The sequence below is a fragment of the Gallinula chloropus genome (genome assembly GCF_964237585.1).
Source record: "Gallinula chloropus genome assembly, chromosome: 2".
In the NCBI taxonomy this organism is placed as follows: Eukaryota; Metazoa; Chordata; class Aves; order Gruiformes; family Rallidae; genus Gallinula; species Gallinula chloropus.
The window spans coordinates 2279571-2303010 of NC_140086.1; the positions used below are offsets into that span (position 1 = coordinate 2279571).

At 50.8% G+C, this 23440-nt stretch overlaps 1 protein-coding gene across 1 annotated transcript; it reads left to right on the forward strand.

Moving 5' to 3' along the window:
- Window positions 1-4116: 4116 nt before the first annotated feature.
- LOC311188566 (lymphocyte antigen 6E-like) lies at window positions 4117-11927 on the forward strand. Its single transcript, XM_084260016.1, has 4 exons — window positions 4117-4164; window positions 9236-9340; window positions 9999-10118; window positions 11471-11927. The coding sequence occupies exons 2-4, from the start codon at window positions 9289-9291 to the stop codon at window positions 11653-11655; spliced, it is 357 nt and encodes a 118-aa protein (XP_084116142.1). The 5' UTR covers window positions 4117-4164; window positions 9236-9288; the 3' UTR covers window positions 11656-11927.
- Window positions 11928-23440: the final 11513 nt, after the last annotated feature.

The window sequence follows — 23440 nt, forward strand, 5'->3', positions numbered from 1 at the left end:
GAGCTGCTGAATGCTTTGGATCTTTCCTTTCTTCCTCTGGAGTCTGGGAAGAAGATTGGATGGTAGCCTTAATTGTGCTGGTAAACAAGATGGGATTAGATCTAGTCTTGAGGTTGTGGAACTGTGTCTTCTTTCAGACTCTCCATTAGGAGACTCTCCATTAGGTGACAGCAGCATCAAAACAGGCAGCTGGAGAATGAAAACTGGTCTTGGGTTAGGGATGCACTGGGAGGAAGGGGAGGGGGAAGGGTTTTATATGTTGAGGTATCTTGTGCCCTTTCACCTCCAGGAGAGGAGAAAACTGCAGTTGCACTAAAATAACAGAAATGAAATCACAGCATCACAGGGGTTGGAAGGGACCTCCAGAGATCATCGGGTCCAACCACCCTGCCAAAGCATCTCCCCAGCTCATATTGCACAGGGAGGCAACCAGATGGGGCTGGAATATCTCCAGAGAAGGAGACTCCACACCGCCCTGGGCAGCCTGTCCCAGGGCTCCCTCACTGGGAAGAAGTTCTTCCCCAGATTGGTGTGGAACTCCCTGTGCTCCAACTTGAGCCCATCGCCCCTTGTCCTGTCCCCACAGACACTGAGCAGAGGCTGCCCATGTCCCCCTGTGTCCCACCCTTCAGATCTTTACACCCATTGATCAGATCCCCTCTCAGGCTTCTTCTCTCCAGGCTGAACAGCCCCAGGTCCCTCAGCCTTTCCTCACAGGGGAGATGCTCCAGGCCCTTCAGCATCTCCATGTCCCTCCTCTGGACTCTCTCCAGGAGATCCCTGGCTTTTCTATCCCAGGGAGCCCAGAACTGGACACAACACTCCAGGTGGGGCCTGGAGTAAAGTGTATATCAAATCACCTCCATGTGTTTAAAAAGTGGTCTGGGAGATGACATCTCATCTAGGGCCATACTTGCTTTCCTTTCTTTCCTTCAGTTGGCTCAGCTCACTGTAGCAGTGACTAAACTGTCCAGCCACAGATTTACAATGGGAAAGGATGATGCTGGGCTAGAGCAGGATCTGGTGGGGAGTGGTACTAATCTTGCTGGAGCTCTGTCTATGGTGGGATTCCAGCTTTTGCCACTGGGTTGCATCCACCTTGGTCTCCTCCTGCTACTTGGACCAGGCAGGGACTGATAACATAAACTACTTGTGCTTGATGCCTAACTGGGCTGTTCTTCAGAAGGGGAGGAAAAAAGTGCTATCAGCATGTACCTGGCAACAGTTAGCCTCCATGCCAGGGAATCTTAGGTGTAAGCAAGCTCTTGCACTGGCAGCAAAGCTTTCTGGCATTTCAGGGCTGATGTTCAGGTCACTGTAGTCCAAAGCTCTTGGTGCTTCCTATGTGTTCATTTCCAGCCACTTGTTCTTGTGTTTATTGGGGTTTTGGTTGGAAGTCAGGTACTTCAAACACATTTCATTAAAGCTGAAAGGGATTTTTTTCCTTCTTTTTTTGTTTTAAGTATCAGTGATGAGGGTTTCTTTACAACTCAACCACCCTGTGAGCTGATGGGCAGAGCTCTGAGCCAGAGCTCAGTCTCTATAATGGGGTCTGTATGTGCCCAGTTGTCTGCAGGGGATTAGGCTTGAGAATCCTTTTGCCTTCAAGCAGAGAGCCTGCCTTTAAGTTTCAAAACCCCATTTTTTGCTTGTTCCCTAAGTGTCTCTGTGTAAAACTGAACCACCAAAACTGAAGTGCCGCACGTTAGCAGAGCTGGGATAAACATGTGCCTGTGGCAGGGGGGTTGGAGCTCTCTGATCCTTGGGGTCTCTTCCAACCCAGACCAGTCTGTGATTCTGAGAGGGAGAAAAAATACTGGGGTGAAGCCAATGCTGGTTTATTTTGTATCTGCATTCCTCCTTGACTGAGATGTGCCAACTTATGAAACTCTTCACTGGTTGGTCTCTCCAAGCCCCAGGAGCTCATGTTGGTTTTAATGAAGCAACTGCCTCCTAAAACAGGCATCTAAATCAATCTGAACAGGGGTGAGACTTTTCTGTCAAAGGTATCCCCATTGTCAGCTGCACAAGCAGCAGACAGGAGCTGCCAAGCAAGTCTTGACACCTCTGTTCACAGAATCACAGACTGGTCTGGGTTGGAAGGGACCCCAAGGATCAGAGAGCTTCAACCCCACTGCCACAGGCAGGGACACCAACCTCCAGGCCTGGAGCTACACAAGGTTGCCCAGGGCCCCAGCCAATCTGGCCTTGAACACCTCCAGGGATGGGGCATCCACCACCTCTCTGGGCAGCCTGTTCCAGCCCCTCACCACTCTCTCTGTAAAAAAACTTCCCCCTAATATCTCATCTAATCCTTCCCTCCTCCAGCTTCACTCCATCCCCCTTGTCCTGCCAGTCTCTGCCCTTTGAACAAGCTGATTCCCCTCCTGTTCCTCTGCTCCCTTCAGGGACTGGAAGTGAGGTCCCCCTGTAGCCATTTCTTCTTAAGTGTATGGGAGGCATGAGGCAAAAGCAAGATGAAGAGTTGGTGTCTCACCAGGTATGAAAACCCATCCTGGGGTGAATAACACCACCTGTTAAAACTGTCTGAGCTTAAAGGAGAGGCCAAGTCTGGGTAGTGCTCTCCTGGCCCTCACCCACAAGCGAGATACAGGTTGGAGAAGCTGAGCTACTTCTCTTTGACAATGTGGTGCTACAAAGCAGCAGCCTGGCCAATCTGACAGGGATTTTTCACTGCTCAGGACCCTGTGGAGCAGGATTGGAGGTGCTCAGGGATCTGGTTCAGCACAGGACAGGAACAGTTGGGCTTGATGATCTTAAAGGTCTTTTCCAACCTTGTGACTCTGTGATCATAGCCTCTCATAGACCCCTATGACAGTAGGATCTTCCAGCCCAACAGTTTGGGGTACTTTGGTGACTCCAAACAATACTGACATGCTCAGATGAATCCTCCCTGCTCTGGCCCTTCCAGGGATGTTTTCAACTTGCTTCTCCAATGAACTGCCATCTCTGTAGGCACTTAAAAGTCTGTGATTTGATGTCTAAACACATGTATTAGCCTAAAGTTAAGGAACTAGGTATATTTAATTCCCAGTATTTGACTAGTGAAATTCAAAACCAAAAGCTTAGCACTTTTTCTTTTCAATTGCTTCCTTTTTGTTTTTAAGAAGGAAAAAAAAAATGCAAAGAGGGAAGATCTGGTTTCAGGCAAAACCAGAAGTGGCACCTTCCCCTGTAACTTGTTGGGTTACTAATGTGCTCTTCATAAAAGCCTGTCCTCTGAACCCTCTCCAACAGTTCCCCATCCTTCTTGCATTGGGGGCACAAACTCTGGACACAGGACTCCAGCTGGGGCCTCACAAGGGCAAGGCCAATGGGATCCTGGGCTCCATCTGCAGAGGGGTGGCAGCAGGGACAGGGAGGGGATTGTCCCTCTCTATTCTGCCCTCAGGAGGCCCCAGCTGGAGTCCTGTGTCCAGAGCTGGGGCCCCAATACAAGAAAGATGTGGGACTGTTGGAGAGGGGTCAGAGGAGCCACAAAGATGGTGAGAGGGCTGGAGCAGCTCCCCTATGGAGAGAGGCCGAGGGAACTGGGCTGGTTCAGCCTGGAGAAGAGAAGGCTGTGGGGGGACCTCATTGCAGCCTTCCAGTCCCTGAAGGGAGCTTATAGGCAGGAGGGGAATCAACTTTTTAAAAGAGCAGATAATGGCAGGACAAGGGGGAATGGACTAAAGCTAAAGGAGGGAAGGTTTAGATGAGATATTAGGGGGAAGTTTTTTACAGAAAGAGTGGTGAGGGGCTGGAACAGGCTGCCCAGAGAGGTGGTGGATGCCCCATTCCTGGAGGTGTTCAAGGCCAGGTTGGCTGGGGCCCTGGGCAGCCTTGTGTAGCTCCAGGCCTGGAGGTTGGTGTCCCTGCCTGTGGCAGGGGGATTGGAACTCTGTGATCCTTGGGGTCTCTTCCAACCCAGACCATTCTATGATTCTATGATTGTTTTGCATTTATTGGGAGGCAAATCTACCAGTTACAAAGCTTGGCAGCTCGTGCTGGGCTTAAGGCTGCTCTGAGTTACATCAGGATGCTTTTAAAAAAGCCCCAAAACCTTCTGGGCACTGCAGGTTTTCACTATCTCCTTGTCTGCAGGCTGGGGATGTCCTGCACTGTGTGATGGCGTAAGGACAACAGTGACACTGTGGCTGTTTGGTAAGAGATATCTCTGGGTGGTAGGAGGGAGTGAGAAGTTCCTCTTGTCTTGTTTTAAGCATCTGCTACCCGTGCCCAGCCTCTTGCCAGAAATTCTGACACTGGGGGAGGTCTCTGGAGGGTTCAAGTCCACCTTCTCACTCAACCTTGATTGGGTTGCCTTCTCCAGCCTGATTTCAGTATTTCAGGGAGGGAAATTCTTCCCCTGTATCTCAGGTCCCTGTTTTTAATCACTTCCTCAGAAAACTCTTATTTTCCTTATTTATATCTGCTTGGAAAGTCCCTTCCTGCACCTTGTAACCAGCTGCTTGTCCTCTTGCTGTGTCCCTCCAAGCCTCTACTATAGCCCCAAAAATAGCTGAAGCCAACAACTCCTCCCTCTTAGCCTGCTCCCCCCCAGTCCTGCTCTGTGTAGGGTTATTCAGCCCCACATCTGGGCCTTTTATGAACTTCAGGAGACTCTCAGAACTTCATCTTCAACTCAACACCAGCCTGCTGAGCCTCAGAGGGATGTGGTAGGAGCTTGTGGCTGAAGGAGGTGAAGGACCATCTCAAGCTGTAGCTTGAGGGTGTGTATGAGCAATAATCTCTGTACCTGAAAAGGAAGCTCCTTGAGTAGCTGGAGCCTCTGCTGGCTCTTCATCCATGCCTGTTCCATCTCCTGGAGTGATGGAAATGTTGGCACCTTCTGCAGACACTAAAACCCTTGGATCAAGCCAAGCTCATCAGGAAACCTTCCCACGTCCTGCTTTCTCCTGAGGATGAGCTGAGCTCTTGATAAGCAGCCAACAGATTATTGATCCTCCTTGATGGAAAAAGAGTCCATCAACCTCCTCATTCCCAGAGTCACTTTCCATCCTGGTTGGGGCTAGCAGTACCGTTCTCCTGCCCATCAGGGCTGCACTGGGAGGAGAAGAGGTACTGGAGGGTGATCAGAGGAAGGGCAGCCATCAAAGCAGCTTAGCTGGCCTTTCATCTGCTTAATGAGAGGGCCTTTGCTTGCCCCTAGGTGGTTTAGAGAGATGGGCTGTTGGCTGATCTTAATTGGTACAGAGAGAGGAAGTGGGTGAGAGGAACTCCTCAGCAAGGAGGATTTGCTGTTGAACTGCTACTTCTACTCTGTATCTGCTCCCTGGTGAGTGATCAGATTAAGGGGAAAACAAACCAGTTGTAGGCTGGTTGACATGTGAGAGGTGGGAAATCCCCCTGGGGGGATGATGTGGAGAAGAGAAATTCTAAGGCTTTCCAGAGGGTTTTTCCTCCCCTCCTTTCTTCCCTGGAGACCTGAGGTTGCAAAAATGAAAGGGAAAAATAAATATATATGGGAAAAATAGAACAGAAACTTTAAGAGCAAAAGCTTTTCTCAGTGTGAGAGGAACAGGTTCCAAAAACACTTCAGTTTTGAGTCAGTGCTTCGGACCCTCTGTCCCTGAACACAAGGAATGGAGGCAGGTTTAGCAGGAGAGAAGATCACAGCAGTGGTTTGGCATGAATAAAATGTGTGCTTAAGGAGCTCCCTGGGTTTACACAGCTGTACTGTGTCCATCAACAGTCAGCCACATGCAGGCTGCTGTACAACAAGCTCAAATTGGACAGAGGTTAGTCCTTGTCATGTGTTTGTAAGTGCAGTGCTGCTGCTGCCAAGGAGAGTGTCTGCAAAGGGAAGCAAACAATTAACCTCTGAGAAACTGGATTCACAGAATCACAAGGTTGGAAAAGACCTTTGAAGATCATCCAGTCCAACCATTCCCATCCTAAGCTGAACCAGATGCCTGAGCACCTCATCTACCCTTTTTTTGAACACATCCAGGGAAGGTGACTCAACCCCCTCCCTGGGCAGCCTGTGCCAGGCCCTGACAACTCTTTCAGTAAAACATTTTTTTCCAATGTCCAATATAACCCTGCCCTGGCACAGCTTCATGCCATTGCCCCTTGTCCCATCTCCTGTCCCCTGGCTGAAGAGACCATCGCCCACCTCTCTGCACCCTCCTGGCAGGGCAGGGGAGGTGGGGACAAGGTCTCCCCTCAGCCTCCTCTTCTCCAGGCTCAACACCCCCAGCTCCCTCAGCTGCTCCTCACAGCATTTGCCCTCCAGCCCCTTCCCCAGCCTGGTTGCCCTTCTCTGCACTCGCTCCAGGACCTCAATGTCCTTCTGATGCTGAGGAGCCCAGAACTGGACCCAGCACTCCAGCTGCAGCCTCCCCAGTGCCCAGTCCAGGGGCACAATCCCCTCCCCACACCTACTGGCCACACTGGGTCTGACACAAGCCAGGATGCCCTTGGCCTTCCTGGCCCCCTGGGCACACTGCTGGCTCATGCTCAGCCTGCAGCCACCCAACACCCCCAGGTCCTTCTCTGTCTGACAGCTCTCCAGCCAGTCTCCCCCAGCCTGGAGCGCTGCAGGGGGTTGTTCTGTCCCATGTGCAGCACTCTGCACTTGGCCTTGTTAAACCTCATCCCATTGGGCTCAGCCCATCAGTCCAGCCTGTCCAGATCCCTCTGAAGAGCCTCCCTCCCTACCCTCAGGCAGACCAACACTTCCTCCCAGCTTAGTGTCATCTCCAAACTTCCTGAGGGAGCATTCAATCCCTTCATCCAGGTCATTGATAAAGATGTTGATTCCTATGATTAAAATGAAGGGCACTTTGATGTGGAGCAGAGGAAGGACTCCCAAGGCAAGGAGAAAACTCCAGGATAGTAGATTTGTGCCCTGTGAAGCAGAACTCCTGCCACTTGCTCCACGCAGCTGGGGAAGGGGGATGACTGTCCATCATGGGTGTTGCATAGGGAATGAGTGGATGACACAGGCTGATTCTTCCTAGTGATATTTTTGGCCAGCTGAGCATGTGCATTATTCAAAAGGAAATAAAGAACTGGGAAGAACTCAGCTTGGGAAGCTTGTTCTGATCTCTGAGAATGGCTTCTTGAGACTTTAATCCTGAGCCTCTGCGAGATGGTGCATCAGGAATTCCAATAAATTACTTAATAGTCTTAATCCCAGTCTGGATTAAACTGCAATTAGGAGTGATTGTCTTGGCTCAGAAAATTCCAGCCTTTGAGTAACAGCTTTCACAGCTACAGGAGAGCTCATAAATTCATTCTTCTGCTACTGAGCCTGAGAAGGGCAGGATGTGAAGTCTCTGCAAAAGGAGGTAGCTTCCACTGGTTCCATTGTTGTGTTGGAGGGATGGTGAGGCAGACAGCTGATGCATTAAAAAAAACCCAGAAGTAAAAATGCTGTGTTTCTAGTTTGGTAGATTGCATACAAACTGCTCCTCTTGCAAACAGAGATTATTTATCCACCAAGATTATCAGGCAAGGAATGAGCTAATCCCTTCTCAGAGGTCACCTATACATGTTTGGGTTTTGTATTTTGTTGTATTTTGGTTTCTTTTTTCACCTGCTCTGTGTTAATCTCTTCCTTCTATCTCTTAAACTGTAGCTGAACTCTTCAACTCCTGCAGGCTCAGCTTGCTTAAAGTGGAGGAGAATGGGGTGGCAATTATTGTAACCACTTTTAATTAGGGTTCCTATTTCATTTTTGGCAGTGTCTTGGGCAGAAACAGTTCCTTTTTGGTGGTGCTGAACCCCTTTTTAGATGGACATGGGATGGAAGGGTTAAATCTCCCCCATCCTTTCTCCTGTGTATTCCTGGACCCAGCACTGTCCCCACTTCTGCACGTAGGAAGGTTCCCTACAAGAACATGGACAGGTTGACCTTGAGTACCTGCAGAAGCAAATTCTGCTGGCTGGGGTTGGAAGGGACCTCCAGAGATCATCAGGGTCCCTAGGACAGGTCACAGAGGTCGGTATCCAGATGGGTCTTGAATATCTCTAGAGAAGGAGACTCCACACCCCCTGGGCAGCCTGTACCAGGGCTCCCTCACCCTCACTGGGAAGAAGTTCTTCCCCATATTGGTGTGGAACTTCCTGTGCTCCAACTTGAGCCCATCACCCCTTGTCCTGTCCCCACAGATCACTGAGAAGAGGCTGCCCATGTCCCCCTGTGTCCCACTCTTCAGCTATTGACACCCAGTGATCAGATCCCCTCTCAGGCTTCTTCTCTCCAGGCTGAACAGCCCCAGCTCCCTCAGCCTTTCCTCCCAGGGGAGATGCTCCAGGCCCTTCAGCATCTCCATGTCCCTCCTCTGGACTCTCTCCAGGAGATCCCTGGCTTTTCTATCCCAGGGAGCCCAGAACTGGACACAACACTCCAGGTGGGGCCTGACCAGGGCAGAGCAGAGGGGGAGGATCCCCTCCTTTGATCTGCTGGCCACACTCCTCTTAATGCCCCACAGGATCCCACTGGCTTTCTTAGCCACCATGGCATATATAGATGGCGGTAACAAGCTGTGTAGAGTGAGATATTTATGACTCTGACCTGGCCTTGGACATCTCCAGGGATGGGGCATCCACCCCCTCTCTGGGCAGCCTGTTCCAGCCCCTCACCACTCTCTCTGTAAAAAACTTCCCTCTAATGTCTCATCTAACCCTTCCCTCCTTCAGCTTTAATCCGTTCCCCTTCATCTTGCCATTGTCAATGCTCTATGCTTGGGCTTGACCCTGAAGGAAGATGGAGGGGAGGCATCTCCTGGGTTCACTGCAGCATTTGTCCTGGTCCTCAGAGTGGTTCCTTCATGGTGGCCTCAACATGCACATTCCCTTTTCTCTAGGACCAATGCACAGTATGCAAGTCCAAGAGTCCCCATCCCTCCTCCTGGGCTCCCTCCTAGGCTCCCTCCTAGTCTCCCTCTTAGGCTTCCTCTTAGGCTTCCTCTTAGGCTTCCTCTTAAGCTTCCTCCTAGGCTGGTCCCCACTTCCTGTCCACTCTATCAAAGAGGAACAGCTGCTTTCAGCAGCAACTGCTTTCCCCTTGCCTTAACTCTCAGGGTATTGTGTAACATGTGCTCAGGCAAACGCGACGCACACCAGCTTGGGCAGCAGATGTGAGCTCTGGGTTCCTCTGAGGCTCTGCAAGGAGGTGTCAGCTCCCAGGTCTGGGCTGCTCACACTGTGTGGAGCGTGGGTTGAGCTCTGGGTCAGCTCAGGACCAGCTTTTGCATCTCCACAGGCTTGAGAGCTGCTTTCCTGGAAGACTCTGCGGGTGGAGAAGAGGAAAGAGAGATGAGGGCTCTCCTGATGGTGTGTCTGGCTGCTGTCCTCTGCGTGGGAGTTGGTGAGTTGTTCAGGATCATTAGGCTGGAAAAGAAAGGGCTGGCATTATTTTTTTGGTATTGTTGGGGAGAAACTCCATCAGTAACTTCTAAGTCCAGTGGTCTTGAAGAAGTCAGCAGATCAGCTGATTAGCTTTTCTTCTCCTTTGTGCTATTGTAGCTGCCAAAGGACTTATGCTGCAGGTGTCCTCCAGCCTTGGGCTACCCACAGAGCAAGACAAAATCTGTTGCTTTTCACTATTCTTATGTCACACTGCCAAAACCAATCTTTTGGGGGCTTTTCTTCTGCAAGCCACATCATTTTTTGACATCTACAGCTGATGTTAGACTTCTTGGATGGGGGTGTGTTTAAGCTTAGAGCTAAAAATTGAGTGTCACCTTTGCTGCACCTCTGGTTCTGTAACCATTTGCTCAATGCTGTCATGGTGTAGTTGAATATCAGTGTCTGCAGAAAGCCTCTGCTGGCCACTGACCTGGAAAGAGGGGTTTTCCACAGTGATTTTGGGTTGTGGGACAGCAGAAGGGGTGTAACTGGCTCAGAGAAATCCTCTATGGCTTATACTATGTTCTGTGGCCTGCACTGGGATGGGAATAGGTCCAGCTGAGAAGGGGTTTCTGGGGTTTAACCTCATGCAAATCATTTATGTTCCTCTCCTGTAGTCAACACACTGAAGTGCTACACCTGCTCTAACAGGACTAGGAATGAGCAGTGCCTGACATCTGCCACTTGTGCCAAAAACGACACAGCCTGCCTGACTACAGTTGAGAGGAGAGGTGCTGGTGAGTCCCACTGCTCTGAAGTGCTATCAAGTTGCCTGGGTTGTCACCTCCTGTCGCTCTTGTGTGTTCCAACCCTGCTTTCAGTGGGTCTGTGTCCTGTCCCCCTTTCTGGGGTCTTTGGGAAAATGTTGATAGTGCTGGGTTCCAGCCCAGTTGTTTCTTTGCTTGAATAGCAAAGGCAGAGGGTAGTTAATCATAGAGTCACTAGGCTGGAAAAGACCTTTGAGATCGAGTCCCAACCTTACCTGTCCTCTAGTGGTGTTCCCCAGGGCTCAGTGTTGGGTCCAGTTCTGTTTAATATCTTCACTGACGACCTCAATGAGGGAACAGCATCCACCCTCAGCAAGTACCCGATGGTCCAAAGCTGGGAGGAGTGGGTGACACACAGGACACTGAGCTGCCATCCAGAGAGACCTGGCCAGGCTGGAGAGCTGGGCAGGGAGAAACCAGATGAGGTTCAACAAAAGCAAGTGGAGAGTCTGGCACCTGGGAAGGAATAACTGCTGGGATCAGGACAGGCTGGGGGTGACCTGCTGGAGAGGAGCTCTGTGGAGAAGGAGCTGGGGGTCCTGGTGGGTGACAGGGTGGCCATGAGCCAGCAGTGTGCCCTGGGGGCTGAGAGAGACAATGGGATCCTGGGGGGCATCAGGAGGAGTGTGGCCAGCAGGTCACAGGAGGGGATCCTCCCCCTCTGCTCTGCCCTGGTCAGGCCCCACCTGGAGTGTTGTGTCCAGGTCTGGGCTCCCTGGGATAGAAAAGCCAGGGATCTCCTGGAGAGAGTCCAGAGGAGGGACATGGAGATGCTGAAGGGCCTGGAGCATCTCCCCTGTGAGGAAAGGCTGAGTGATTGGGGGCTGTTCAGCCTGGAGAAAAGAAGACTGAGGGGGGATCTAATTAATGTTTATAAATATCTTAAGTATGGGATGCAGGGGGAAATGGGCAGCCCCTTTTCAGTGGGCTGTGGAGACAGGACAAGGGGCAATGTAGAGTATAGGAAGAGTATAGGATGTTCTGCACCAACATGTGGAAGAACTTTTTCCCAGTGAGGGTGAGGGAGCCCTGGGACAGGCTGCCCAGAGGGGTGTGGAGTCTCCATCTGTGGAGATACTCCAGCCCCATCTGGACACCTATCTGTGCACTATGAGCTGGGGAGCTGCTTTGGCAGGCGGGTTGGACCCGATGATCTCTGGAGGTCCCTTCCAACCCCTGTGATTGTGTGACTCTGTTCCAGTGCCTGTTATGCACACCATAACCCATGTAGACTTGTGTGGTCTCATGCTGCTTGCACAGAAAACTAAGGATTTGCCCTTGGAAGATTCATGGATGGGTTTTCTTGGCCTTTTTTTCTGCAGGCAGTCAGCAGTCGGTGCTGATCAACAAGAGATGCGTTACAGCGTGTGGGACGTTCCAACACGTCTTTGAATGCTGCAATCAGGACAACTGCAATGCCAATGAGGCTTCTGGAATGAGACCTTCTCTAGCACTGCTTGGAACTGCCCTTGTGATTGGTGCTACCAGGACCCTTCTCTTGGACTGAGCTGTGATGATGTTCCTGTTCAATAACCCATGCCAGCTTCTTTAACCCATCCTGGTCTCCCCAGCACCTGCAGTCATTTTGCCCATCTGTCCCCACAGCATCTTCTGAACATCTGATGTTCAGGCACAGCAAGGCCAGTCTGAAGCTAGATTGGGCTTGATGGAGAAGAGATCTCTTCAGTTTGGTTTGGTGGGGGTTTTCTTTTTCAATAGCTTCTCATGCAACAGGGCTCTACCATTAAAAAACCAATAAATTTTCAAGGTGTTTGTTACTTATTCTTCTCTTCTGTTGAGTGCTGACTCACAGTCAGGCTGGGGTTTTGCAAGCAGTGTGGTCAGGTACGTTGTTCATGCAATTACAGCCTGCTAAAGAAATGGAGGTGAGTGGGAGGAGGCTACATCCTGATCAGCACAGCCCCAGATTAGAGTGTGTGTCTCTTACTGTTTCAGCCAAGCAGAAATGTCTTCAGGCTTATAGAAAGGAATTTGCATCACCAGTGGTGGTGTTATAGTGTGCTGTCACCACTCTGGTCCTGACAAGCTCTGGGACAGTATGGGGAAGTTATTTTAGCAAGTGAAATGCCAAGTGTCAGTTCTTGGCCCTGGGATCAGTTGGTGCCCACCTATATAACTGAGCTCTCATCCTCCAAAATAAGGTGGCTGACTCCAAAATAGCAAAGGAAAAGGAGATCTGGAATTGTCAGGGCTGGTCACAGAATCACAGAATCACCAGGCTGGAAAAGACCTTTGAAGTCCAACCATTCCCATCCTAAGCTAAACCATCTCCCTGAGCACCTCATCTACCCTTTTTTTGAACACATCCAGGGAAGGTGACTCAGCCCCTCCCTGGGCAGCCTGTTCCAGGCCCTGACAACTCTTGCAGTAAAACATTTTTTTCTAATATCCAATCTAAACCTGCCCTGGGGCAGCTTGAGCCCATTGCCCCTTGTCCCATCTCCTGGCCCCTGGCTGAAGAGACCATCGCCCACCTCTCTGCACCCTCCTGGCAGGGCAGGGGAGGTGGGGAGAAGGTCTCCCCTCAGCCTCCTCTTCTCCAGGCTCAACACCCCCCGCTCCCTCAGCTGCTCCTCAGAGGATTTGCCCTCCAGCCCCTTCCCCAGCCTGGTTGCCCTTCTCTGCACTCGCTCCAGGACCTCAATGTCCTTCTGATGCTGAGGAGCCCAGAACTGGACCCAGCACTCCAGCTGCAGCCTCCCCAGTGCCCAGTCCAGGGGCACAATCCCCTCCCCAGCCCTACTGGCCACACTGGGTCTGACACAAGCCAGGATGCCCTTGGCCTTCCTGGCCCCCTGGGCACACTGCTGGCTCATGCTCAGCCTGCAGTCACCCAACACCCCCAGGTCCTTCTCTGCCTGACAGCTCTCCAGCCAGTCTCCCCCAGCCTGGAGCGCTGCAGGGGGTTGTTCTGTCCCATGTGCAGCACTCTGCACTTGGCCTTGTTAAACCTCATCCCCTTGGGCTCAGCCCATGGGTCCAGCCTGTCCAGATCTCTGTCATCTACCTTGACTTCAGCAAGGTCCTAGTTTGTCAGGCCATAACTGTTCTAAGGTGCACGCTGACAATTAAACAGTGTGGACAACTGTGGGACAGCCCTTGAAACCATTGCCTCTATTATTGGTATAGGCATAGCTGACTCTATGCCAGCTCTTTTGCAGTGTGGTTCTAGCCCCAGGGCAGCTGGAAGGGTGGTGACCTCCTCTGGGGCTTTTTGACTCCTGGATATGACTCCCAAATACCCCTATTAATGCTCCCCAAGTACAGGTTTGGCCCTTATATAACTTAATTCAGATCCAGCTGGGGTTTGGGCAACACAGGAGCCCCAGAAACACCATAAAATCAGATAATACTGGTAACCAGAGACTTGAGCTGCCCCTGGGGCACTGTTTCCCTGCCCTGCTTGAGAGGAAGCCAAAGGGTAGGTTCTCAGAAGGATTTCAACACCCTTGTGTAACTTGCCCTCAAGCTGCTCATGCTGTGTTCTTGAATCCAAATATCCCTGCCACGTGGTGGGACTTCCATGGCCAGTACCTGGCTACCTTTACAGCACGTGGGAATGGGGAGTGCATTGGAGGTTGGGTAGGAGCAGGTTTAAGCCCTCCTGTGATTTGGCATGCAAAAGGGTTTAAGCCCATGTTAGTTTGCAGTAAATGCATGGGTGGGATTAGCTTTGAGCTGCCTTTGGCTTCCCTGGGAGTTACTGAAACATCCGTGGAGGTCTGAGGTGGGAACGGGTCTGTGTGAGGGGGGTGGTGATGATGGCCTTGATGTCCTGATTTAAGAGGTGTTACAACTAGCAAGGAGACAGGGAACGAGCCTTGCAGGACCAAACACAAGTAAATCCAAAGGGAGAAGGAGAATGGTGGAGGTAAAGAGGCAGAAGAGAAAAAAATCACTGTGACTGGACCCAAGGAGGGTCACTCAGGAGGTTCTCAACACACACAGAGCTGCCTTTTCTTCCTAAGCACGTGGCACTGTGTTTCCTTTCATCCTCCTCCCCTGCACTCCCACCCAAAATGAAGGATGGGGAACAAGACAGGGATAGATTCTGCCTTTGCTTCAATGGGTTTTGTTTAGGGCTGAAAAGTCCCTGCTGGCACAATCATACCTGGTGCTGAGAACCTCTTCTGTCCTGGAGCCCCTGGTGTACTCACAGGTGGGTGGGAGATGGCAATGGGTACAGACTGGGATGATGCTGGAAATATTTGGGAATCTTCTGAGCTGTGACCTAAGAATGGACAAGTCACATGTCATGCTCTGACCTCAAGGAAGCTGAGTAGCTAAAATCTTCAGGGCAAATAAAAGGAATAGATCCCACAAGACCAAGCCACAATGGTTTTGACCCTTTGCTGTGGTTCCTTGTGTGGACACTTGTCCTAAAGCCCAGTATGAGGCTCCCAGGAGATGAGCAGCTCCCTGGCTGCCTTGTGTTCATGGACTTCTGGTTTCTGTTCTGCATCCAGGAAGACTCACAACATTGCAGAAGGCAGCCAAACAAAGCTCTGTTTACTACCTGTCTCCAACACACTTGTGTCATGCAGTGTGGCCCAGCCAAGAGTAAAAACCAGGGACCAAAGCTGTCTTCCTGAAGGATGTGATTCACATGCCTGCCAAGTGTCTGACTTCCAAGGCTGAAGCTAAGCTAGGGAAATAAACAGTTCCTAGGAACACCCCTGGTCTGGAACAGCAGCACCCACAACATATTAATTAATCATTTTAATTGTTAGCACATACCCTGGCAAGGTTCTAACGTGGCCCAACCACTATTGCCCCTTGTAATGTCTGGAAAAGACCAGAGGAGACAGAATCACAAGGTTGGAAGAGACCTTTAAGATCAGGGAGTCCAACTGTTCCTGTCCTGTGCTGAACCAGATCCCTGAGCACCTCATCTCCCCTCTGTTAAACACACCCAGGGGTGGGGACTCAACCCCCTCCCTGGGCAGCCTGTGCCAGGCCCTGACCCTGCTCCAGGCCCCTGTTCCACAGCCCCACAGCTCTTCCAGAGAAGAACTTTTCCCTCCCAGCTGAGCTGACCCTGCCCTGGGGCAGCTTGAGCCCATTGCCCCTTGTCCCATCTCCTGTCCCCTGGCTGAAGAGACCATCGCCCACCTCTCTGCACCCTCCTGGCAGGGCAGGGCAGGTGGGGAGAAGGTCTCCCCTCAGCCTCCTCTTCTCCAGGCTCAACACCCCCAGCTCCCTCAGCTGCTCCTCACAGGATTTGCCCTCCAGCCCCTTCCCCAGCCTGGTTGCCCTTCTCTGCACTCACTCCAGGACCTCCATGTCCTTCTGATGCTGAGGAGCCCAGAACTGGACCCAGCACTCCAGCTGCAGCCTCCCCAGTGCCCAGTCCAGGGGCACAATCCCCTCCCCAGCCCTACTGGCCACACTGGGTCTGACACAAGCCAGGATGTCCTTGGCCTTCCTGGCCCCCTGGGCACACTGCTGGCTCATGCTCAGCCTGCAGTCACCCAACACCCCCAGGTCCTTCTCTGCCTGACAGCTCTCCAGCCAGTCTCCCCCAGCCTGGAGCGCTGCAGGGGGTTGTTGAGGACAGCACAAAGGACTGTTCACAAGAAGTCCCGTTGATGTCCAGATCTTGGCCTCTGTCCTGTCCTGGGCACATCTACTGCTGTGTTCTCATCTCTGCTCTGCAATGCTGGACACTGGGGCACCTTTTCTTGCAGCTCTCTGCCCTGACCCAGCCAAATACACCTCCCGTGGCAGTCACACAGCTTCCATGTGCTGGCCACCTAGGGTGACACCACCATCCTCAGTCTCTCATGTGCCTCTGAGGAAATGCCAGCCATGGCAGTCCCACACCTCACACCTATGCATCAGACATACCTGAGGCCAGGATGATAACTTCCCAACTATCTGCCTCAATGGGCCCCTGCAAACCCTCAAAGTGCCAAGCGGCCCATTGTGCACCCTTGTCCATCATCACCCTTGTCTGTCAAACCCCTCCTGGAGTGGACCAGTGGTGGACCACTTCCTATGTCCATGCAGATATCTTTTTTGCTGTCAGTGAGGAGCAGATTTCAGTACTTGAAGCAAATGACTCCTCTCCAGCTCTGTGTGAGGATGCCATTGGTCCTTGGAAGTGAGGGAATAAACTGAGCCAGACATATTTCTTTTTTTAAAAAAAATTAAAATATCATGAATTCACCTTGGTTTTGGTGCTGAAAAGTAGCACAACTCATTTTTTTTTGCCCTTCTTCCTCAAAAGAACAGTCAAATCTGGTTAAAACCAACTGCTTTGTCAGTGCAGAGCTTTACCAAGGTGCTCCAGCTACTACAGGACACTGAGCCTTGGCTTCCCAGGCTGATTTCCAGACACCACCACCTCCCACTCCTTCCAAAGAGTCATCATCCATGCAGGAGGACACCGTGCACTCAATCACACCGAGCAACCCTTCTTCTCTGGAAGCCCTTCAGTTGCTGCCTTGTGCTACCTGGGAGGACTGACACACCTCCTCTGGCATCCAGGGTGGCATGCAGTCCCTGAGTCGGGCAGAACTTCATCTCTTTGGCAAGCGATGTGGTTTATCCTCTCCACACCCAGAAGGTGGATGATGTCCACTGGGGAGGAATGGTTAGAGCTCCTGGAGCTATCAGGGTTGACTTCACCATCCTGTTGATCCTGCTTTGCGTCAGCTCTATTGGCAGATCCAGAGGTTTAATGCTGGTGTCAGGAACCTCAAAGGTATCTCCAAATCAATAAAAAAACCCCACTCGCCCTTATAATCTCTCCCCTCCCTTTTTTTTTTCTTGAAAAGGAAGAAATTATGGGTTTTGATGACCCTTTGAACTTCCTCTGGCCATGGCCTCACTGCGATGAGCAATGTTTAGTCCCATCAGATGCTTGATGTGTCCCTGAAGAGCATGACCCAGGGTGTCAGGCTTTGTGGACACTTGCTCATCTGACTGATCTCTTGCCCAGAAACCAATCTTGGCCTCCAGTCATTTTAGCCTTCCCCTCATCCATCCAATCTCTTTCTCCCACATGTTTCCTGAGCCTCTGCTTCTTCTCCTTCTGCATCTCAGAACAGAACAGAACCACAAGGTTGGAAGAGACCTTTGAAGATCATTGAGTCCAACCATTCCCATCCTATGCTAAACCATCTCCCTAAGTCCATCATCAACCCTTTTTTTTCCATCTACCCTTTTCTCCATCTTCTAAACCCCAGAATGTGTCATTCTCTTTTCTGGACACTGAGTCTTGCAGGGTGAATAAGAAAGGACCAAGCAGGTGATTGATCTCCCAAGCAGCTTTATTCAAAGGGGTTGCTCCTCCTTCATCCTCTCTGCTCTTTGGTGGCCGACCTTGTGGTGACTCACAGACATGTCTGCTGATATCCAGCACCAAACTTCCTGATAACTCTTTCCTTTGAAGCAAAAGTGGGACAGGCAGTCAAATAGAGGCCCCAGAAGGGCTGAAATTATCAGCTTCAGCTCCACCCAAATTGCAAACATGCAGAGAAATTGTAAAGGCTAAGGACATTATTATATCTGACTGGTACCTAGCAGGACTTTGGATTGGATTTCCCCTTTGTTCAGATGTGGCAAAGCTGGAAATCAACCTCTAGTGTCCCCCTTCCTGCATCTGGAACCCCAGAGGCATTGTTCTCTGGTTGCAGGTGCTCTCAAAACAATGAGGCAGAGCAGTTAGGACTTTGTAGATAAGCAGTGGCTTTTAGAGGCAAACAGGGAATTATAAGATATTTCCTGTTTATAGTGACAAGCATGAATATAAATCTAGATCTACCCCTGACTGGAGATACAGGGAGTTCTCCAGGTCTAACCCTGGAGACTCAGTTGGTAATAATCCACCCAGATGAAGCCATCTGCTCTGAGCACATGCCTTCACTGCCTTCATCTGCCCACAGATGTGATGATCAGCTTGGCCCTGCACGGTACAAAAACCCCCACTCAGACATCAGCAGCACTGCTAGCCTGACCATAGCTAAATTAAAGTATTCAAAGCAATAAATGGAATGAATTGTCTTAGTGCTTTCACTCCTCTCTGGACCCATCAGACCAGCCTGAAGGCAATGCCGAGGTAAGAAAACAACCCACATGCATTCCTAGCCCATCAAATAATGCCTGATCCCTGCCCACTCTTTCAAAATTGCCATCCTCATCATCACTCAGTCCAAAGGCAGGGAAGATATATATCCTGTCCACAGGTGTGGGTGCTTTTTCCTGGGCTGTGGAGAACGACTGAGAGAAGATGAAAGCCTCCCTCCTTGCTGTGGTGGTTTTGATCCTATGCCTAGATCAAGGTGAGGTGTTATGGGGTCTCTGCTAGACAAAGAATGGTTGTGTGCTTTAAAGTCAGGGAAGCATCACAGCCTGGGAAGGAAGTCACAGGAGAGGGTGCCTTAGCTCTTGCAGGGGTTCAGTTGAAGGACACGGTGGGTTTCTTACCTGTAGTCTTGGCTTGGGTGTGTGAAATGTTTATTTTCCACAGGGAAATTTCCCTCTAGGCTCATGAACTATGGGATTTTTATGGAAGCAAGAAAAAAAAGGAAGCAGTTGCCACTGTTCTGCCTTTGTTAAGAGACTTTCCAGTGAGTTTGTCAGTTGAGATGGTGCAAGGCTGTGGCTATTTCTAAATCTTGATGTGGAAGTGCTTCAAGCTACGATAGCACAATATCCTCACCCACACTGTGTACCTGGTTCCTGCTGCTGACAACGAAATTTCTAACAGCAGCAACGGGACACTGATGGACCTACAACATCTACTCTGCCTTGGTCAGGCCCCACCTGGAGTGTTGTGTCCAGTTCTGGGCTCCCTGGGATAGAAAAGCCAGGGATCTCCTGGAGAGAGTCCAGAGGAGGGACATGGAGATGCTGAAGGGCCTGGAGCATCTCCCCTGGGAGGAAAGGCTGAGGGAGCTGGGGCTGTTCAGTCTGCAGAAAAGAAGACTAAGGGGGGACCTTATTAATGTTTGTCAATATCTTAAGTGTGGGATGCAGGGGGACATGGCCAGCCCCTTTTCAGTGGTCTGTGGAGAAAGGACAAGGGGTAATGTAGAGTATAGGAAGAGTATAGGTTGTTCTGCACCAACATATAGAATAACTTTTTCCCAGTGAGGGTGAGGGAGCCCTGGGACAGGCTGCCCAGGGGGGTGTGGAGTCTCCTTCTCTGGAGATATTCCAGCCCCATCTGGATGTCTCCCTGTGTGACCTGTCCTAGGGACCCTGCTTTGGCAGGGGGGTTGGACCCCATGATCTCTGGAGGTCCCTTCCAACCCCTCTGATTCTATGATTCTGTGATATGTCTTTGTGCAGCCAGCTGCTGAACCCCCCTGATCTCTGCTCATCTTGGAGACTTGAGAAGCCTGTTGATTTCAGAGATTATTTTTTGGACAAAGTTGGGGAATTAGGGAGAAGTTGGGTTGTGGACCAGATGAGTTCAGCAGCCTTATGTTTGGATATTGGATGAAGATGTATTTTTGTGTGTTGATTGCATTTTAGAAGTATTTTATGTCATAGAGAGATTGCAAATTAAATCAGAGACCTCTTAAAGCCTGTGATCTTATAGGCTCTAAGGACAAGACAGCTAAGCAGACAGAGAGAATAAATGTTATCCTCATTTTGTAACCAGGAACAGGGTTTGCCAGCGCTTGGAAATTTGCCACATTGTCTGGTGCAGAGAAATAATGTTTTGGAATAGTTATTTCTGTCTCATTGTGGCCCAAGAATACCTTTCTGCTATTTAGCTATGGTCACTTAGCAGAATAGTGATTCTGACAAGTTTCCAAGTGTTTTAACAAGGCCTGGGGGACAGGGAGCTTGTCTTCAGTGCCAAAATGAAGACTGCCCTAATCTGCATTAGATAACCTAGGCAGTAAAAATGAGGTGTTAGACTGCATGTGTCTAAGGGCTGAGGAGTTAAAAGCCTTTCTCCTCACCTTTTTTTTAAATCAAGGTAATGGATATACCTTCAAAGGCACTGAAGTCCCACCCAAAGATACAAGTGTGGGAGACTGACTTCTTTAGACTATGGAAGTCCCATATTAGTTGAATAAGCTGCCAGTGTTTACTGCTCAGTTAGGCTATCAGCTATGTTGCTGTGTCTCCAGCAACTAGAAAGGGTGACCCCAAACCTTGGGACATGACTGGAGGCTCTTAGAGAGGTCCCTGTCCTTCCTGCTCCCTGCATCCCATCAAGCTCAGTACCTTTGTTCCATCGTGCTATCACTGGGAGCGCAGGGCAGGAAAGGCAGAGTTGCACCATTGGCATGTGTACACACAGGGGTGTGTGTGCCTCAGCACACGTGGGTGGAAAAGTGCAAGCGTGGCAGGATGGGCTGGATCTGGATTTTGCAGCCCTATCACTTTCAGCAACCCTGTGCCTTGTGCATTCAGGGAATTGTCTAAGCAGGGGCTGGGACTGGGAGCGTTTTATCTCCATCTGGTTTTTGGTTTGGGAGAAACCAGATGAGGTTCAATACAAGCAAGTGGAGAGTCTGGCACCTGGGCAGGAAGAACTGCTGGAATAAGCAGGCTGGGGGGTGACCTGCTGGAGAGGAGCTCTGTGGAGAAGGACCTGGGGGTCCTGGTGGGTGACAGGGTGGCCATGAGCCAGCAGTGTGCCCTGGGGGCTGAGAGAGACGATGGGATCCTGGGGGGCATCAGGAGGAGTGTGGCCAGCAGGTCACAGGAGGGGATCCTCCCCCTCTGCTCTGCCCAGATCAGGCCCCACCTGGAGTGTTGTGTCCAGTGCTGGGCTCCCTGGGATAGAAAAGCCAGGGATCTCCTGGAGAGAGTCCAGAGGAGGGACATGGAGATGCTGAAGGGCCTGGAGCATCTCCCCTGTGAGGAAAGGCTGAGGGACCTGGGGCTGTTCAGCCTGGAGAGAAGAAGCCTGAGAGGGGATCTGATCACTGGGGATCAATAGCTGAAGGGTGGGACACAGGGGGACATGGGCAGCCCCTTCTCAGTGTCTGTGGGGACAGGACAAGGGGTGATGGGCTCAAGTTGGAGCACAGGGAGTTCCACACCAATCTGGGGAAGAACTTCCCAGTGAGAGTGACAGAGCCCTGGGACAGGCTGCCCAGGGGGATGTGGAGTCTCCTTCTCTGGAGATATTCCAGCCCCATCTGGATGTCTCCCTGTGTGACCTGTCCTAGGGAGCTGCTTTGGCAGGGGGGTTGGACCTGATGATCTCTGGAGGTCTCCTCCAACCCCTATGATTCTATGGTTCTATGATCTTCCATATCCTCTGTGTCCTCCTGCAGCAAATGCCTTATATTGCTACACCTGTGACTGGGAACAAAGCAACTGGAGCTGTCTGAAGGCCAAGAAGTGCTCGGACAAGGATGAGTACTGTGTGACCAATGTTGCCTCTGTAGGAATCGGTATGTCCTGGCTGTGTGTTCTTCAGTGGGGAGCCAGGAATGGGATGTGGGGTTTTGTTAGGGTTGTGCTTTGTTGATGGATGGGATGAGGTGGCATGGGGAAGCATATGTGGGAGGTGGAGCCCTTGCTAGTCTGGCCTGGCAGTCCTGAAGCTTGCATGGTTTGAAATCCTCCTCCCCATCACACATGGAGAAGTGTTTTCTTCAGCCTTTGTTTTATACCTGCTTGGAATAGGCAGGGGACACTGAGAGAAGATGAAGGACAAAGAGAAGTTCCTTCAGAGGAAGGACAAATAAATTTGAACCTTGATTAGACTTAGATTAGGACGATCTAGATTAGGAGATGAAAAGAAGCAGGTCACCAGGGAGGATGAGAAAGTCTAGAGAGATGTAGGGTGGGATAAAAATGATTTCCTTCAAGCAGAAAAGTCTGGAAATGTGCTTTCAACCCAGGCATGGTAACATTTCAGGTCTCAACCAACCTAAACCATTCTATGATGCCACTGTACACCTAAGAGACCCTTGACATGAGGGTCTGTCCTGATGCCCAGAAGGAATATTGAATCTCTTGTGTAGTTGGTCACCAGGAAGATGTTTGGCTGTGGTGGGACTGGGGTGGGTTTAAATGGCTGTACTGGTCCTCAGGGCTGTGTAGGACAGTGGGATATCTCATCTCCCTCCTGTACAAGGTTGAGGACCAGTCAACAAACTCTCATTTCTAATGCTGCTCTCTCTCTTCTCTGGTCAAGGCTTTTTGTCTTTGTGGAAGAGGATCACCAAGAAGTGCTCTGAGACCTGCCCACACCACAACTTCAGCCTGGGCTTGGCTTCCTACACCTCATATTGCTGTCAAACTTTCTTGTGCAACCTGAGTGCTTGCCCAGGACCCAGGCTAGCTCGGAAATGAGATGGCAGAGGGGTCCTCTACCAGTATCCTTCTTCACCTGCTCAGCGGTGGTGGGAGAAAGATGCTCCTGAAGGCCTGAAGAACCATGGCCAGATTTCCCCAGGAGGGTATGGACACCGAGTATTCTGCAGAGTAGATAAAGTATTATGGCCACCACCTCCTGCCTTGTGTTGCCTCCCAACCTGTAACTTCTCACTTGATTCTCATGCCTGAGCTCTGTCGCCCTGGCAGCTTGATGGAGAAACAGCCACGCTGTGATGTCTCCTGCAGCTTGGTAGAGGGAGAGATGCTGCTTCTGCATGTCTTGATAATGCAGAGAGGGGTTTCTCCTGCAGTCTTACCTTGTCTTGGGTGCAGCCTGGAGTCACATGGTGGCAGCTTCCAGATTCAGCAGGGATGGGGGTGGGCAAAAATAACAACCCTCCGTGGTTGCTTAGAAGGGAAACCATGCAAACTCACAGGGTTGATGCTGGGGAAGGAAAAAAAGGCAGTCCTGTGTCTAAAATCCTGAGCCTGCAGTGGGTCTTAACCACAACTCTCCTCCCTTGCACCCCTTGCACCCTTGTGCACACGCCTGTGCACATCTGCTTATCCGCAGTCTTTGTCCCCACCTCCATTTCCAGCTCCTGCCTTTGATCACCCCTTTCTTGGAGTTGCCTTGCTTGTTTGTGGCTGCTGTTTGAGCCAAGTGACCTTTTCCCAGGGCTAGCACTGCCCTGGACCTACTACTGCTTGGCAATGCATCTTCCAGCAAGCCATTCATCTACCCATCCCTCAGCCATCCCCCAAAGCAACCGCAGGGCAATGAAAAGGATTTGCAGCATTTGGGTTGAGCTGGTGGAGGACAGGGGAGGGGTTTCTAAGAGAAGAATACAGGTTTTAGAGAGGCTGAATATTTCATGTAGATGTTTCCAGAGGCTGCAGAGAAATGAGGGTAAAAGGAAGCTGAAAAAAAATGAGCAAGGATGAGAGCTTGGGGATTTTTTCATTGCCAG